At 36.8% G+C, this 16840-nt stretch overlaps 1 protein-coding gene across 3 annotated transcripts; it reads right to left on the reverse strand.

The window, feature by feature from the left end:
• Positions 1 to 337: 337 nt before the first annotated feature.
• Positions 338 to 7814, reverse strand: smyd4 (SET and MYND domain containing 4). 3 transcript variants are annotated; one of them, XM_067399192.1, is made up of 10 exons: positions 7614 to 7814; positions 7259 to 7403; positions 3939 to 4028; positions 2843 to 3794; positions 2533 to 2751; positions 2274 to 2446; positions 1532 to 1667; positions 1338 to 1454; positions 639 to 762; positions 338 to 546 (listed from the first exon to the last, which is right to left on the reverse strand). In XM_067399192.1, exons 1-10 carry the CDS (start codon positions 7736 to 7738, stop codon positions 417 to 419), a joined length of 2211 nt encoding a protein of 736 aa, XP_067255293.1. In that variant the 5' UTR covers positions 7739 to 7814; the 3' UTR covers positions 338 to 416. The 3 variants fall into 3 exon arrangements, 2 of the variants coding, with proteins under 2 accessions (XP_067255293.1, XP_067255291.1); XM_067399190.1 differs by having other exon boundaries at positions 2533 to 2754; XR_010896296.1 differs by having other exon boundaries at positions 536 to 546; positions 1338 to 1416; positions 2533 to 2754.
• Positions 7815 to 16840: the final 9026 nt, after the last annotated feature.

A 16840-nucleotide genomic window follows, 5' to 3' on the forward strand; every position in this document is an offset into this window, starting at 1 on the left:
CCTTTAAGGTAAGGGACTTAAATTAGATTATAGCAGATTCATGACAGAATACAGATTTCTACTTGCCCTGTCAACATTTTCAATGGGCCAAATCCATATTTCAATTTAATTTATTACATTATTTATATTTACATCTATAGTTTTCTACATTTAAATATGTACATTTTAGTTATTTTAATATAATTTAAAATGTTTAATGTATTAAATATATTAAAAATATATTTAATAAACATTATTATACAATTTTACACATAAAATTTATTATTTTCTCATTAAATATTACATTTTCTTTATAAAGAAGAAAGGAATAATAGCTGATTTTTTGACCTGGGACAAAAGTACTACTGCACATATATAAAAAAGCTTCAAAAGCATCACGTGTTGTTTGAAAATATCATTCATTTTTAATCATTATTTCACAGCAGTCCTTGTAGACAGCTTTCCATTTCATGCAGTTCCTGTAGTTCTTCACAGCAAGGGTCACAGTGGAGAGAGAGGAGCCTATGGGCCCTGGGAATCACAGAGAGAGCTGCACCACAGTCTCCGCTGTCAAAACAAAGAGGAGAAGAACTGTTTTCGATCATAAACAAAAGCACAAGAAGTCTCACCGGATTGAGTTTGACAAGTTCAGCTCTTACGCGTTAAAATGCAGCTGTGCTGATTTAAAAAGCTGTCTTCCAAGCTCAATGCTGTCCTCTCCGAATTGGGCCTGAATCGCAACAATGCTGCGCTCTAAATGGGATGCAGCTAGACTCCATTTACCTGTCAGTAAAAGAATCATATCACACAACACTCTACACTTATATAAATTTGGATGTTACTTACTTCATTAGTTAAAAGGCAATGTAGAACTGCTATACAATATTTAAATATCTTGGACACTTTGTACCTTAATTATTCCTACAAGGCACATATTAGTACCTTAGAGTTGTGTTTTGCATGTAACTGTGCTATTTTTCCATGGTTTTTCTATGTAAACATGTGCTAGATGGACGTGTTTGACTGTTGCACATCTTTTGCAGCGTCTCATGCATGACATAACATTATAAAAACATGGTGCTCAACTTGAAAGAAGTTAAACTTTAAAAAAAAAACAATGCATCTCTAATCTTTTTTTTTTTCATTCGACTGCCCAGCATGTGTTTTTAACTGCAAAAATGCACTCTGTGTGAACCTGCCCTTTAAAAAACTACTACTTAGAAGTAAATAAGGTACTCAGATGTCCCTGTAAGAAGTACTATCCTAGTGACAAGCTGTTGTACCCCTAAAGTTACAATTTTTGCAATTTTTTTCTGAGAGTGTAAGGCACATGTGACATTTCAGGCTGTTGTTCTCACCAGTAGTGGCATACGCACGAGCTGTCGCATCTGCTAGCTCTCCTTGGAGAGGGTGCGTCTCGGTTAAGATGCTGTTTGCCTGAGAAGAAGCTGATTTTAGGATCTTTAGGGCTTTGTCTGTAAGACATGGATACATATTATGTATCACACATATACATATACAGATCGTTTAGTGATTCATATTTAGGCAGTACCTATTCTGTCTCCCTCCATGAGATGAATGGCTTCATCCAAAAGACACTGTAAACCCTGAAGTCTGTTCTGTACATCGGCACTGGTGATCTGATGACCACAGGATGGCAAAGAGCACATGTACCTATCCATGCGGGACTGAAACGTACAGCATATGCATTTAACTGGGTGACTGTCACATACACACGTTGGGTTTCCATGTTCTATGGGGACATTCAATAGACGTAATAGTTTTCATACTGTACAAACTGTATATTCTATCCCCCTACACTAACCTAACCCCTCAATATCCATCACAGAAAACTGCTATTTTAGATTTTCAGAAAAGATCATTCTGTATCATTTATAAGCTTTTTTCCCTCATGGAGACCAAAAAATAAATACATAAAAAATCCCCACAAGGTCAAAATTTCTATATTACTATATTACTATAGTTATGGGGACATTTGTTCCCCATAAGATAGGGAATACTAGGACTGCACAAGCACACACACACACACACACACACATAATAGTATCAAATCAGTTGTTTGGCAAATGGTTAATTTAGTAAATAAATGCATGTTGTACCAGCAATATCTCCAAGTATTTATTTATTTTGTTTCTATTCTAAAAATTTCAAATGTGATAATGATTTGCATATGTCTTGCATATGCCAACCAATTTTTTTTCTCCATTTCAAGCACTGAGATTCACACAATGAACCATGTAAAGGATCAGTTGTGCTTTTCTGCAAATACTTACCTGAAGAGGTTTTTCACATTTCACACACTTCAGCCCCGGTGACGCATTTTCTTGCGCATTCTGGCTTCCTTCCGATAGGTCACTTTGACAGGCTTGACAGTTACAATGGAAAAAGTACTGCTCCAGCAAGAGGCGCTGACGCTCCTTCACCTCCATTCTGTTACAGTGTGGGCCTGTGAAATAAAATTACGACATTCAAAAAAAATAAAAATTAAATCAAACCAACCAACCAAACTAAAACTGAATAAACGGGTTTTACCATAACAGTGCAGAATCTCCTGTCCTGCCGTAAGATCTTTTGAAGCACGTACAGTGACCGTCACACCACAGTGAGAGCTCTCGGGATGGTGAATGTGACCTCCTCCAGTAAAGGAGATGCTTGTGTTTGGACTGCAGGAGTGGTTAAGTAGGCTGAGAACAGGAAAAATTGCTGTGGCAATTCGGATTTCACTACTGGACTGAACAGCCATACCACTTTCTTCTGTAAGAAAAAATCAACACTCTTTAAAATGTATGAATCAAATGTATTAACTTGCAGTTTGTGTTTAAGCATGAGAGTTCTGTCGAACCTTTGACCCTAACAGCAGTGACTGCTTGAGCGTTACACCTGAGCTGCATCATGTGTCTCAGAGCTGTGGCTCCCAGCATGCTCATCTCAGGCTGCCAGATTCCACTAACTCCTTCATCCTTGCAAGACACCCACATGTCCGGTGGGGGTCCGCCTTGCAGCCTCCTGTAAAGCGTTGCCATGGTGATCGCCAATAAGAAGCTTGAGCCGGGCGAGTGTTGTGCAACATGTGGTAAAAGGCTGTAGATGCCCATGTACGAGTTGCCATGATAACAGTCAGTGTGGTCTGAACCTTCTCTACAGTGGCCCCCAAGACTCAACTGGACTGGTGAATCACTTTTGTAAGAGCTACAAGACACATGGTCTTCTTGTGAGCTTTTCTTCACCCTCTGAACCTCATTTTGTCCTGCTTTCAGGGCCACTCTTAGTGCAAGATGTCCCAAAATCCCAATGGCCAACAGATCTGCTCCAATTGGGCACTCCCATTGATGCCAGCGCTCCCAAGCATCTTTTCGACAGCTCTCTCCACAGTATTGAGCATAACTACAGTTCGGACAAGGCACAAAGCTCAATGATTGGCTCAAGCAGTGGTGACAGTGTCGGTCTTCGGTATCAAAGGCCTTGCCTTCCTTTTTGGTCTTTGTATTGAGTTTGTTACTTGGTATAAGTACATAACAGAAAGCCTCGTCCTCCAGCACCACCTCACCAGCTGGTTTATTTTCTGTGGCTAATATGTGGCGACCTTTCTCTGGACTGAAATAAACAGACACACCATGTGAAACACAAGTAGTAGAGTTTCTGTTTTTCTGGCATGGTGGTGTTTGATGATTTGTGGTTGGCGTGTTTGATTTTTCAAGTTTATTCAGGCATGCGGCCTCTCTAGTTCTCAGTTTGTCTTGCAGGTGGCTTGGGTAACCAGCCTCAAAAGAACGTTGAATATCCTCAAGACATTCCTGGAAGAAAAATAATAAATAATAATAATCACTTAAACTTATATAGATGTGTCATTGTTGCTCTAAACAATTTGGCGTGTTCTTATTTGAATGCTTCCAAAACAAAATCAATCATGTTTCGAAAAGCACAAGACAGACACTTACTCTGTAGAGGCCATGATAAAAGAGGGCTGCAGAACGGTTAGCATAGCACAAGGATAGCTCTTCTGTATTCTTGTCAGCATGGCAAACACCCTGAAACATCAGAGAGAACGAAAATATATCATGCTCTCAGTAAACCTGCTTTTAGATCCAACACATAACTGAGCTCAAACCATCATAAAAAGATTTCTGAATCACAGTGATTAACTTTATTCACAATATGTCCTAGTACCTCCATCTTAAAGAGTTAGTTCACCTAAAAATTAAATTTCTGTCATTAATTACTCACTTAAATTACTCTCATGTCATTCCAATCCAATCCTCCATTCAGTCTCCTAAGCTGTTCACGTAGTAAACACAATGCAGCACTTCCGGGAGCTACATCAGAACGCCGGGTCATTATTGGCTGATGCTGTTCACGTGAGCACCACAACGCATACATGTACTGCTGACGTAGGAGCTGGCCAATAATGAGCCACGTTCTGACACAGAACCTGGAAGCACTGCACTGTGTTTACTACAGGAAGTCACTTTATTGCCATCAAAACCAAAGTGTTTAAACAACTTCGTACTTGAGATTGACAGGGAAGAGAAGAAATTGTTGAATAAAGTTGCTATTTTTGTTTTGTTTTGCACACAAGAAGTATTCTCATCATTTCATAACATTACGATTAAACCACTGTAGTCACATGGACAATTTTAACAATGACTTTACTACCTTTCTGGACCTTGAAAATGGTAATAACGTTGCAGTCTGGGGAGGTCAGAAGGTCTGGTGAATGAAGGTCTTACGGGTTTGGAACGGCATGATGGTGAGTAATTAATGACAGTAATTACATTTTTGGGCGAACTAACCCTTTAATAGATACTAAAAAATGTGTTGCCCCATGTTTCTTATACTAGGTTCCCTTGGCTTTTTTCACCATAACAGCTGTGTCTTACAAACACTGAGTTACGACAGCCAGAGAAACACTAATGTTAAAAGTCAAGGTCAAGAGCCCAACTAAAACAAACACTTTCCACCATGATGGTGACATCAAACTTTATTATTTTCAAAAGTATCTCCAGTTCAATAAATACAAATAAATGTATGGTCCATTGTTGCAACTGAGTAAAAAATGCTTGAGAAATTTAAGGCAGTTTCTACATAATGTGAACAAGATTTTTAACATGACTGAACTAAGTACTCAATTTGTAAAATTGAATTACCAATCCTCAAGATTTCTAAGTACTCTGTACTGTGTGGTAGCTAGTTTTATCAATTCAAAAGGATGAGTTAACTTACTTGCTAAATTTAAGGCAATCGGTTTCCTTAAGTTTTTTAAGTAAACCCAACAGTTTAATTAAGCTTTATAAGTAAACTCAACTAATTACATTTTACAGTGTATTCAGACCCCCTTAAATTTTTCACTCTTTGTTATACTGAAGCCATTTGCTAAAATCATTTAAGTTCATTTTTTTTTCCTCATTAATGTACACACAGCACCCCATATTGACAGAAAAACACAGAATTGTCGACATTTTTGCAGATTTAGAAAAGAAAAACTGAAATATCACATGGTCCTAAGTATTCAGACCCTTTGCTCAGTTTTTAGTAGAAGCACCCTTTTGATCTATTACAGCCATGAGTCTTTTTGGGAAAGATGCAACAAGTTTTTCACACCTGGATTTGGGGATCCTCTGCCATTCCTCCTTGCAGATCCTCTCCAGTTCTGTCAGGTTGGATGGTAAACGTTGGTGGACAGCCATTTTTAGGTTTCTCCAGAGATGCTCAATTGGGTTTAAGTCAGGGCTCTGGCTGGGCCATTCAAGAACAGTCATGGAGTTGTTGTGAAGCCACACGTTATTTTAGCTGTGTGCTTAGGGTCACTGTCTTGTTGGAAGGTAAACCTTCAGCCCAGTCTGAGGTCTTGAGCACTCTGGAGAAGGTTTTCGTCCAGGATATCCCTGTACTTGGCCGCATTCATCTTTCCCTTGATTGCAACCAGTCGTCCTGTCCCTGCAGCTGAAAAACACCCCCACAGCATGATGCTGCCACCACCATGCTTCACTGTTGGGACTGTATTGGACAGGTGATGAGCAGTGCCTGGTTTTCTCCACACATACCACTTAGAATTAAGGCCAAAAAGTTCTATCTTGGTCTCATCAGACCAGAGAATCTTATTTCTCACCATCTTGGAGTCCTTCAGGTGTTTTTTAGCAAACTCCATGTGGGCTTTCATGTGTCTTGCACTGAGGAGAGGCTTCCGTCAGGCCACTCTGCCATAAAGCCCCGACTGGTGGAGGGCTGCAGTGATGGTGGACCTTCTACAACTTTCTCCCATCTCCCGACTGCATCTCTGGAGCTCAGCCACAGTGATCTTTGGGTTCTTCTTTACCTCTCTCACCAAGGCTCTTCTCCCCCGATAGGTCAGTTTGGCTGGACAGCCAGCTCTAGGAAGGGTTCTGGTCGTCCCAAACGTCTTCCATTTAAGGATTATGGAGGCCACTGTGCTCTTAGGAACCTTAAGTGCAGCAGAAATTTATTTGTAACCTTGGCCAGATCTGTGCCTTGCCACAATTGTGTCTCTGAGCTCTTCAGGCAGTTCCTTTGACCTCATGATTCTCATTTGCTCTGACATGCACTGTGAGCTGTAAGGTCTTATATAGACAGGTGTGTGGCTTTCCTAATCAAGTCCAATCAGTATAATCAAACACAGCTGGACTCAAATGAAGGTGTAGAACCATCTCAAGGATGATCAGAAGAAATGGACAGCACCTGAGTTAAATATATGAGTGTCACAGCAAAGGGTCTGAATACTTAGGACCATGTGGTATTTCAGTTTTTCTTTTTTAATAAATCTGCAAAAATGTCAACAATTCTGTGTTTTTCTGTCAATATGGGGTGCTGCATGTACATTAATGAGGAAAAAATGAACTTAAATGATTTTAGCAAATGGCTTCAATATAACAAAGAGTGAAAAATTTAAGGGGGTCTGAATACTTTCCGTACCCACTGTATAACAGGCCTACATATTTGATGCCTTGTCCATGTACCTTACTGTTTGCTACTGCAAAATCAACATAACTAACTCACACTTTTAATAATAAATAATACAATTCCTTACTGATAATTTGCAGTTTACTAAATGTTAAAAAATGATATACTGTATAACAGATATAATGTTATAGCAAAAATTTACCACTTTAAATAACCAAACACAAAGTAAATAAACTTAAAAAATATTAATAATAATAATAATCACACACACACACACATTACATTTATTGAAGTATATCGTTATTATACGAAGCAAGTCTAAATGATCGCCTCTTTTCCTTACCTTGGAGTAATAGAGAGCTGCAGCTGTGTAATCCTTCACTTTGAAGCTGAGGTTACCTTGCTGTCTAAACTCAGATGCCCTCTCAGGAGACTTTTTCACAGAGTACTTCTCAGAGATTCTGGAGAAAGTGTCGAGATCTTCTGGGCTGAAATATGGACAGATGACAAAACGTATGTAGAATATTTATTTTTATATTGAAACATACAGCTGATATTTACATTTGTAAACACTATAATTCGAATGTCTGAAATAAAAATAGAGCAGCAATAACCTACAAAGGCAGGTTAGTATTGACCCTATTATCTAACATAATTTAAGCGAATATAATCAGCTCCACAGTGCAATATATACTGACCCTATTAATGACAGCCCGTGGTTGAATATCGCATCTATATCTGTCAGAAGGCTGAAACTCTCAGATCTCATTTCCGTCCATTTCTGCTCGACATGCCGAACCCACTCTGGACAGGGAAGATCCATTCAAAAATACGATTAAAAAGATACCTATTAACCGACAAATGAAAAGTACGAAGTTGTTTAAACACTTTGGTTTTGACGGCAATAAATTGACTTCCTGTTGAAACTTTTATCAATCTTCAAAATATAGGCCCTGTCAAAGCTGCTTGTTTTCTTTTTTTTTTTTTTTTTTTTTTTTTAAACAAAAACTGTCATTTAACTGCATGTTCATAAATAAAAACAACAGTTATTGAAATGTGAGGGGAAAAAATTATTTCAGTTTATATCTTGATATTATGTACGTATTTATTATGTACGTATGTATGTATTTTTTATAATATTTTATTATCCAGTAATTTATTATAACTTATTTGATTTGATTTGCTTTATTCATCAACACAGATTAATTAAATAATGTCCCTTTAAAAGCAAAAAAATCTAGTAAGAATCACTGGGAATGGATCGGTGCATTAGTTTCCCCAGTAGATGGCGACATTGTTCCACGTTACACAAGGCAGATGTACACACATTTCAGTTGTTGCCACGCATTTTGTTCTTGAAATATCTCTTCTGTTGGTCAAGCTCTCTAGGGACTTCATTAGTTATCTCATATTGTATCTCCAGTGGGAAATAAGGCTGTTTAGAAAGTCTGTTCTGTCACTAAACGCCTATTTACAGGCCCATATACTATGCTTCAGATTACGTCTAATGCAGATGCTCTATTGAAAATTAGATTTTGTCCAGGACACTATTATAAATACAGTGTTTAATCAATGTCGAAAGAATTTGAATCTCCTTCATAAAGATTTATAGGATTTGCAAGGCAAATTTGTCTGTTGTTTGGTTTGCTGTGAGAAATTGTCCTACGAAGAAAGAGCATTTTATTTTTGATTAAATTAATCAGCATCTGCAAAAGGAGAACTGCTATACAATATTTGTGAGAAAGTAGCAATTACCATAATTTACATGGAAATGTTTACAGACTAGACAAAAACACTCACATTTTCATTTTCATTCACCCGAGGTCACTTCCTATTTCTTGTACGAAAAGGAAGAAAAAACCACTTAGTTTATAATGTCATATAGCATATATTTTCCTTTACAGCTCATAAATACTTTACAGGGTGGTTGCAGGTAGATTAGGCCACTTTTTTATTAATCTCAACAACATGTTATGCAGCTCTGACTGGGGTCAATGAAATATTTGGCACAGCTATCAGAAGACAGGCTTATATTTATAATAATTTTAAATAAAAAGGATTTAATATTGTTTATAACTTGGTTTCACATTATGAAGTGTTCCCATGCCTGCATATGAATATTAATGTTGTATTGTATCCGTAAAGCAGCTGCTTCTGTGAGGTCCTGGGGGGATGGTGTTTATCACACATGTGGTTATTGCTCTATAAGAGCTTTACGTTCTACTGTTGTGTTTCATACTTGTGTCTCAACAGCTGCTATTAATGCACCCTGTGATCTAGATTCTAGGGCACTTCTTGAATCTTTTATTTTCATGACTGTTTTTGTTGTTGTCTGTGGGTGGAATGGTTTCCAAGAATGTAGTGCTTTTTGATATTTCACCTTCTTTCTGAAGAATTTTACCACTCTTAAAATATTTTACCACTTTTAAGTTTAATATGATGCAATTCATACTGCCTCTTGAATTCAATGGAATGGAATTTGCCATCAGTTCATGCCATCAGTTTAAATCCTCTTCTGTGGCCTCATGGGATAGTAAAGTGTGCATTGTATTCACACCTAAGAAGCTTGGCGGAAGTATTAGGTCATCCGGGTACTTTTTGCCTAATCATTTATGAGAGTATGTGTTCTTTTGTCACATGCTGTTTTTCACCTACTAAATAGGCTAGTTGGGAAATATGAGATTTCGGATGCAGCCTATGTTTTTGTTTTGCTAATAAGAGTCATTTGTTTGTGAATCGACACTGGTTGTGCTGGATGTTCTTGATTCTCTAAAAAGAGCCGGTTCATAAAAGAGTAATTTGTTTGTGCTGTATGGTTTTTGATTCTCTAAAAAGAACCAGTTCAAGCCTTCATTTATTTGATCAAAAATACAGAAAAAAACAGTAATATTGTAAAATATTATTACAATTTAAAATAATGGTTTTCTGTTATAATATACTTTAGAATAAAATTTATGTCTGTGATGCAAAGCTGAATTGTCAGCATCATTAAATCCAGTCCAGTGTCACATGATCCTTCAGAAATCATTCTAATAGGCTGATTTATTACCAATGTTGTGTTGCTTAATATTTTTTTTATAACGTGATACTTTTTTTCAGGATTCTCTGATGAATAAAAAGTTTAAAAAGAGCAGCATTTATTTAAATTAAATCTTTTGTAGAAATATACACTACTGTTCAAAAGTTTGGGGTCAGTATTTTTTTCTTTCTTTCTTTTTTTTTTTTTTGGAAGAAATTAATATGTGTTAAACTGATAAAAAGTGATAGTAAATATTTATATTTTTAGTAAATATTTATATTTTGAATAAATGTTGTTCTTTTTGACTATTTATTTATCAATGAATCCTGAAAAAAAGTATCACAGTTCCCAAAAAATATTAAGCAACACAACTGTTTCCAATTTTGGTGATAACTGAGTATCAAATCAGCATATTAGAATGATTTCTGAAGGATTATGTGACACAAAAGACTGGAATAATGGCTGATGAAAATTCAGCTTTGCATTACAGAAAAAAATATATATATTTTAAAGTATATTAAAATAGAAAACCATTAATGGTTATTTTATCTTGTAATAATATTTCACAATATAACTTTTTTTTCTGTATTTTTGATCAAATAAATGCAGGTGTGATGAGCATTGGAGACTACTTTCAAAAACATTAAAAATAGTATATATTATATTATATATATATATATATATATATATATATATATATATATATATATATATATATATATATATATATATATATATATATATAATCTGACCAGAGGTAAAAACCCTGCATAGCTGCCATGCGCTGATGGATTTGGTTTAAATTGTCACAGATCTTCTCATTGAATTCCAGTTTCAAATTTCAAATGGTCCTTTAATCCAAAGACTGGGATATCTCACCCAGTATTAAGTTGCATGCCTTAGGAGGGCTTCTATTGTAGAAAATGGTGAGTAATTCGATTATATAAATGGAGACCCAAACAATAAAGGATCATTTAAGTTTCTCCAGTCAATTTTCAATGAATTTTCCAATGCCTGCTGTAATAACACCAGCGAACAGATGTGAAAAGCACCCTGCAGAGCATAACAATGTTGTACTATCACGTAATTGAATGGCTTTTAGTTGGTGTATGCACAGAATTATGGCTTGAACGATCTCATTTTAATCAGAGCCAAGAACAATAATGCATTAAACAGCTGAACAAACATGTTTAGTTGCGTGGAGATGAAAATGCATGTCAAAGCGTTCTCTCTCTTTCATACACACTCATTTCTCATACAAAGCCACGCACACCGATCGAGACACCGTGGCTAGGTCTCCCTGTCTTTTTATTGTGCGTGCCTTGTGAGATTTGGTTCAGACATGGGATAATGAAGTCCTGATCCATGTTCTGTCCAAACACACTGTTTGGTTTCATTTTCTGGATTGTGAAACCCAGTTTGCTCAGTTAAGCTTCACGGCTCACTGAGGTCAGAGGAACATTTACATTTGTCTTTCATTTCAGTAGGTACACACGTCTGTGGTGCCATTGTATTTAGTTTGAACCAGAGATCGTTAAAAATAAGAAACAAAGACATATTGTCAAATATAAATGATTTACAATTTTGAGATAAAGGCAGATTATGAGACATAAATAAAGTTGCAATTGCGCTTTCTTCCTAAGTTGAATATGGAAAATTTTACAGTTGTGAAATATAAAGTTGCTCTTTTCAAGCTGTAAATTAGTTTGATTCTTATAAAAGTCATCATATATATCTTACATGGAAGAACAACCCATTAGTGTTTGTAAGGTGTAAGGTTATTTCTCTGTTCTCATTTATATAAATAAGGCTCTTTCTCTTTTTGTATTTGATTGATTATGCACTTACTACAGTATTTCCATGGGTTTGATTTTCAGGGTACAGTTGTATAATGCACTGTAAACCGTTTCATACAGAAGTGTCTGGCAAATGCTTGAATGTGATGTAAATGTAAGCATTGAGCAGCTGTTTACAGCATTTATTTATAGTCATAGACAGCATTCATATCCACTCCTGGAACAACATTGTTTATCCAATATCTAGACAAGAATCGAAGAAGACAACTGTTGATTTAGTGTGAGAAGCCTTCCATGCCTTCATGTCTGATGGCCTTAACCAAGAGAGACCGCGCGGTGTGCGTGTCATATCCACTGACAGACTTTGGCATCTTCCCAGGGCTGACTGCGGTAGTGCATGAGTCGCTGTTGTTGACTTGTGCATTTCTGTGAGTTTGTGTGTGCGTGATGAAGATCAATAGAGTACATCTGTCTCTTGAAAAGCTCTTTTGTCTTTCAGTATTAATTTTGGTTGCTTTGGTCGGTGGTCAATAAAGGAATTAATTTGGGAGAACTGAGGAGAAAAGAAAGTAAAAATCTATCAAAAGCTCTCTCTTCTTGAAATGATCAAAAGTTTACAGCATTTTCGTGATGAGATGTGTATTTTGCAATGGTTTCTCCAAGAATTTTCTTTTGTTACTTACATTTAAATATTTGATTATAATATAAAACATATTATAAAATATGTATAATATTTTTACTGTAAAATGCAACTATTTACATAATATATAAAATAATCTTTTTTTCATTCTTGCATCCAGGGGAGCTTTATTGCATTCTGGGTTATCTACAAGGATGTCTAATGAATGTAGCCTCATTAATTAGAACGTGCTCCACTGGATCAGGGAATGAGAAAGGGTTTTCTGGTTGACCGATGGCAAATAAAGCATCTGCTTGAAGTTCATTTGAGCTGCAAAGCAAGATAGTTATGCTCACATTACAAGTTTGGTGGTTCGGCTGAACGGAACTTGCACTCAAAAAATGCTGGGTTAAAAACAACCCAACTTGGGATGAAAATGGACAAACCTAGTGATTGGGTTTGTCCATTAAATAAAACCAACCCAGGTTGGGCAAACATTTAACCCAACTGTTAGGTTAAAACAACCCAAATTGCTGGGTTTGTCCATTTTCAACCCTACTAGTTGTTTTTAACCTAGCATTTATTAAGAGTATTTGTAATAGAACCCTCAGGCCAAGATTTACACAACATTATCCTTTACTGATAATGTTTTGACAGGGTATGTGTCTACTCAGTACTAGAAACACCTACTGTATGTGGATAAACTGTCTAGAAATTTTCCCCGCAGTTGAAGAAAAAAGAAAATATGTAATCTGCCAATCACATAACAGAAGCTCAATACATTTAGGCATGGTCAAGACGATCTGCTGAAGTTCAAACTGAGCATCAAAATGGAGTAGAAAGGTGATTTAAGGTGACTTTGAATGTGGCATGGTTGTTGGTGCCAGATGAGCTGGTCCTTCAGAAATTGCTGATCTTGTGGGATTTTCATGCACAGCAGTCTCTAGGGCTTACAGAGAATGGTCTCAAAAAGAGAAAACATCCAGTGAGAGGCTGTTTTGTGGGTGAAAATTCTTTGATGATGCCAGAGGTCAGAGGAGAATGGCCTGACTCATTCGAGCTAATAGTAAGGCAACAGTAACTCAAATAACCACTCAAATACAACCAAAGTCTGTAGGAGAGCATCTCTGAATGCTCAACATGTTGAAGCTTGAAGCATTATGTGCTACAGCAGCAGAAGACCACACCATTTGCCACTCCTGTCATCTAAGAACGGGAAACTGAGGATACAATTCACACAGGCTTACCAAAATTGGACAATAAAAGATTGGAAAAACATTGCCTGATCTGATGAGACTCGATTTCTGCTGCAACATCCAGATGGTAGGGTCAAAATTTGACATCCATCCTGCCTTTATCAATGGTTCAGGCTGCTGGTGGTGTAATGGTGTGGAAGATATTTTCTTGGCACATTTTGGGACCCCTATAGTACCAGTTGAGCATCTTTTAAATGCCACAGCCTACCTGCGATTTGTTGTTGACCATGTCCATTCCCTTATGACCATAGTGTACTCATCTTCTGATGGCTACTTCCAGCAGGGTAACGCACCATGTCACAAACTAGTTTCTAGAACATGACAATGAGTTCACTTTGCTCAAATGGCCTCCACGGTCACCAGATCTAAATACAGCACCTTTGGGATGTGGTGGATTGGCAGATTTGCATCATGGATGTGCAGCCGCCAATTGCAATTATGTCAATAGAGACCAAAATCTCTAAGGAATGTTTCCAGAACCTTGTTGAATCTATGCCACAAAGAGTTAAGGCAGTTCTAAAGGCAAAAGGGGGTCCAACCCAGTACTAGCAAGGTGTACCTACTGTAATAAAGTGGCCGCTAAGTGTATATAACATGTAGGCCTACATTAAAGACTATGACATCCGTGTGTCCTTGTTCAGTCTCATCTCGTCTTGGAATAGAGCTCTGAAAGATTTGTTATGAACAAACCTGTTTATGTAAGGTTGATGTTCTCCATCTAGAGATTTTTATGTAACTAGACCTTTATATAACTTGTTTTGTTCATATTTTTCATTGGTTCTTATTTAAATAAATCAAAAATGAGTCTTTGGTAATTTGAATCATGCTAGCATTTCATTCCTCATGTTAATAATGATTCATTTCAGTTCTCGTTTCTCACTGTTTTTGTGTATGTGTGTGTTTACAGCATGTGGCATGTTAATTCTGTGTTTGCTAGATTAGGTGTCAAGACTGTGTGTGAAGAGAGCCGGGATCAGGTTGGTGTTATTGATGATGTGTCATCTCTGATGTAATTACCTCAGCACTCTGGGCTCATTAGCTCTGTCCGCCTCACACTCCCTGTTTGTGTTTCTCATTTACTGTAATGAGATGGATATGAAGTGTCTCCCTCTCCACAAACCCTTTTACTCTGTTTTCTGCCCTTCTTGCTCTCTCTCTTTCTCGCTCCTTTTGTCTTGTGGCTTCTCCGTTGCTTTATTGTCACATCTGTGGTGTTTTGATAAGGCAGGTTTGCATTGTGCCGGAATGAGGGTTTCTGGAGCTCTGTCCACGTGATTGTCACACTCGCGCCCCATCAAATATTCACCTCGCTTGTAAATTCCCACCAACACACAGTTGGCTCTTTGTTAATTAAACTTATCATTTCCTTGCTACAAGTCCCTTGCACCTTGTGTGTGTGTGTGTGTGTGTGTGTGTGTGTGTGTGTGTGTGTGTGTGTGTGTGTGTGTGTGTGTGTGTGTGTGTGTGTGTGTGTTAGTCACAGTAAATACTCTCAGAAGTAAAAGCTGTGATAAGATTCAGATGCTTAATATCACAACTGTAAAACCCGATAAGTTACAGTAACTCAAACCATATGAGGAAACCAATTAAGTTTTAAAACCAATAAGTATGAGTACAGTAAACTCATATGCATTGAGCTAAATTCACTTATATTTTAGTGTTGTTTAAGTCAATCATTAGAGTAAACTCAACTTAAAGATTTTAAGTTTATTTTATTCATTCAGTTTGAATTCAGGTAACAAATCTAAATAAGTCTTAACAACTATATCATTACTTAAACTGTTTGAAGAAACTGATTGCCATAAATGGTTTAAGTTCATCAAACTCAAAGTAATAAAGTTACATAAAACTAGGCGAAACCTAACATTCGCACAAAATGATGCAGAACAGGAGCACTGTAAAACTCAATAAGTTCAGAATACTCAAAACTGACATCTCAGAACTTTTTTTTTGAATTTTAGTAACAAGTGGGGCGGGGCCGAGAGCTGTGGAAGCAGAGCAAGGCCAGTGTGGTGCACAGGTGTCTCTCATTAACAATCAGATCACCGGCATCGTCCTCAGCCTCGCCCCACTCATCATAATGCTAATTACATACAGTTCATTTACATAAACATCACATTCAGATCTTCATGGTTAAGTTTTAGATATTACATAACACATGCTATAACTATCAAATACACTATCATTATATGTATATAATTAAACAACATAGAGTATATATGGTCATAAAAGTTTTGCAGCCCATCCTCAACCTAACCACAGGCTCTACTCTCTTCACCACAATTAACATAACAGAACCCCCTGTAATCCCAACATAACACAACATTAAACACTAACTTATGTCTCCCTATGTTAATCTTGTGCAAAAACACACAAAACACTTAATTGCAACATTTATTTTCCTTATACAGTCTGACGCAAAGCATGCTGGGAATTAGAAATCTGCTGCAACTCAATCATATTAAGTTCAGCTTACTACAGTCAAATTTTGAGTTCAGCATTTTTTTCTATTAAGTACAATGAACTTTAATTATTATTTGAATGAAACAAGCTCATTTCATTTAATTTCACTGTTCAGTTTTACAGTGTGTCAGTAGAATAAAAACAACATTAATTTAATGATTTCTTTCGAAATGGTAACATTATCAATGTCTGTGAATGTGAACATTTGAAAATCCCTACTAAATTGTCCTTTTTCAGGTTGAACTACCGTTTTAGATGAATGAACCTCTGGGTTTGTGTAACCGGTGCACTGTAAAACCGAACAGTGAAATTAATTAAAGGTGCCCTAGAACTTTTTTTTTAAAAGATGTAATATAAGTCTAAGGTGTCCCCTGAATGTGTCTGTGAAGTTTCAGCTCAAAATACCCTATAGATTTTTTTTAATTCATTTTTTTAACTGCCTATTTTGGAGCATAATTAGAAATGAGCCGATTCAGGGTGTGTGGCCCTTTAAATCTGGTGCTCCATGCCCAAAGAGCTCGCGCTTGCCTTAAACAACATAAAAACAGTTCAAACAGCTGATATAACCCTCAAAATGGATCTTTACAAAGTGTTCGTCATGCATCATGTCTAATCGCTTAAGTACAGTGTTTATTTTGATGTTTACATTGATTCTGAATGAGTTTGAGGCTATATGCTCCGTGGCTAAAGCTAACATTACACTGTTGGAGAGATTTATAAAGAATTGTGTTTATACATTTAACTTTAGCCACATTTAACAGTACATTAGCAA

The sequence above is a fragment of the Chanodichthys erythropterus genome, chromosome 10, assembly GCF_024489055.1.
Source record: "Chanodichthys erythropterus isolate Z2021 chromosome 10, ASM2448905v1, whole genome shotgun sequence".
NCBI lineage: Eukaryota > Metazoa > Chordata > Actinopteri > Cypriniformes > Xenocyprididae > Chanodichthys > Chanodichthys erythropterus.

What these genes read in the sequence shown, in the direction of transcription:
- smyd4 (XM_067399190.1), bottom strand. Translation starts at nt 7,738, where the DNA reads ATGGATCTTCCCTGTCCAGAGTGGGTTCGGCATGTCGAGCAGAAATGG. An exon ending in TTTATCATGGCCTCTACAGA is followed by an intron (nt 3,795 to 3,938) that starts GTAAGTGTCTGT and finishes TTTTTCTTCCAG; the next exon opens with GAATGTCTTGAGGATATTCA. An exon ending in CATGGAGGGAGACAGAATAG is followed by an intron (nt 1,455 to 1,531) that starts GTACTGCCTAAA and finishes CATGTCTTACAG; the next exon opens with ACAAAGCCCTAAAGATCCTA.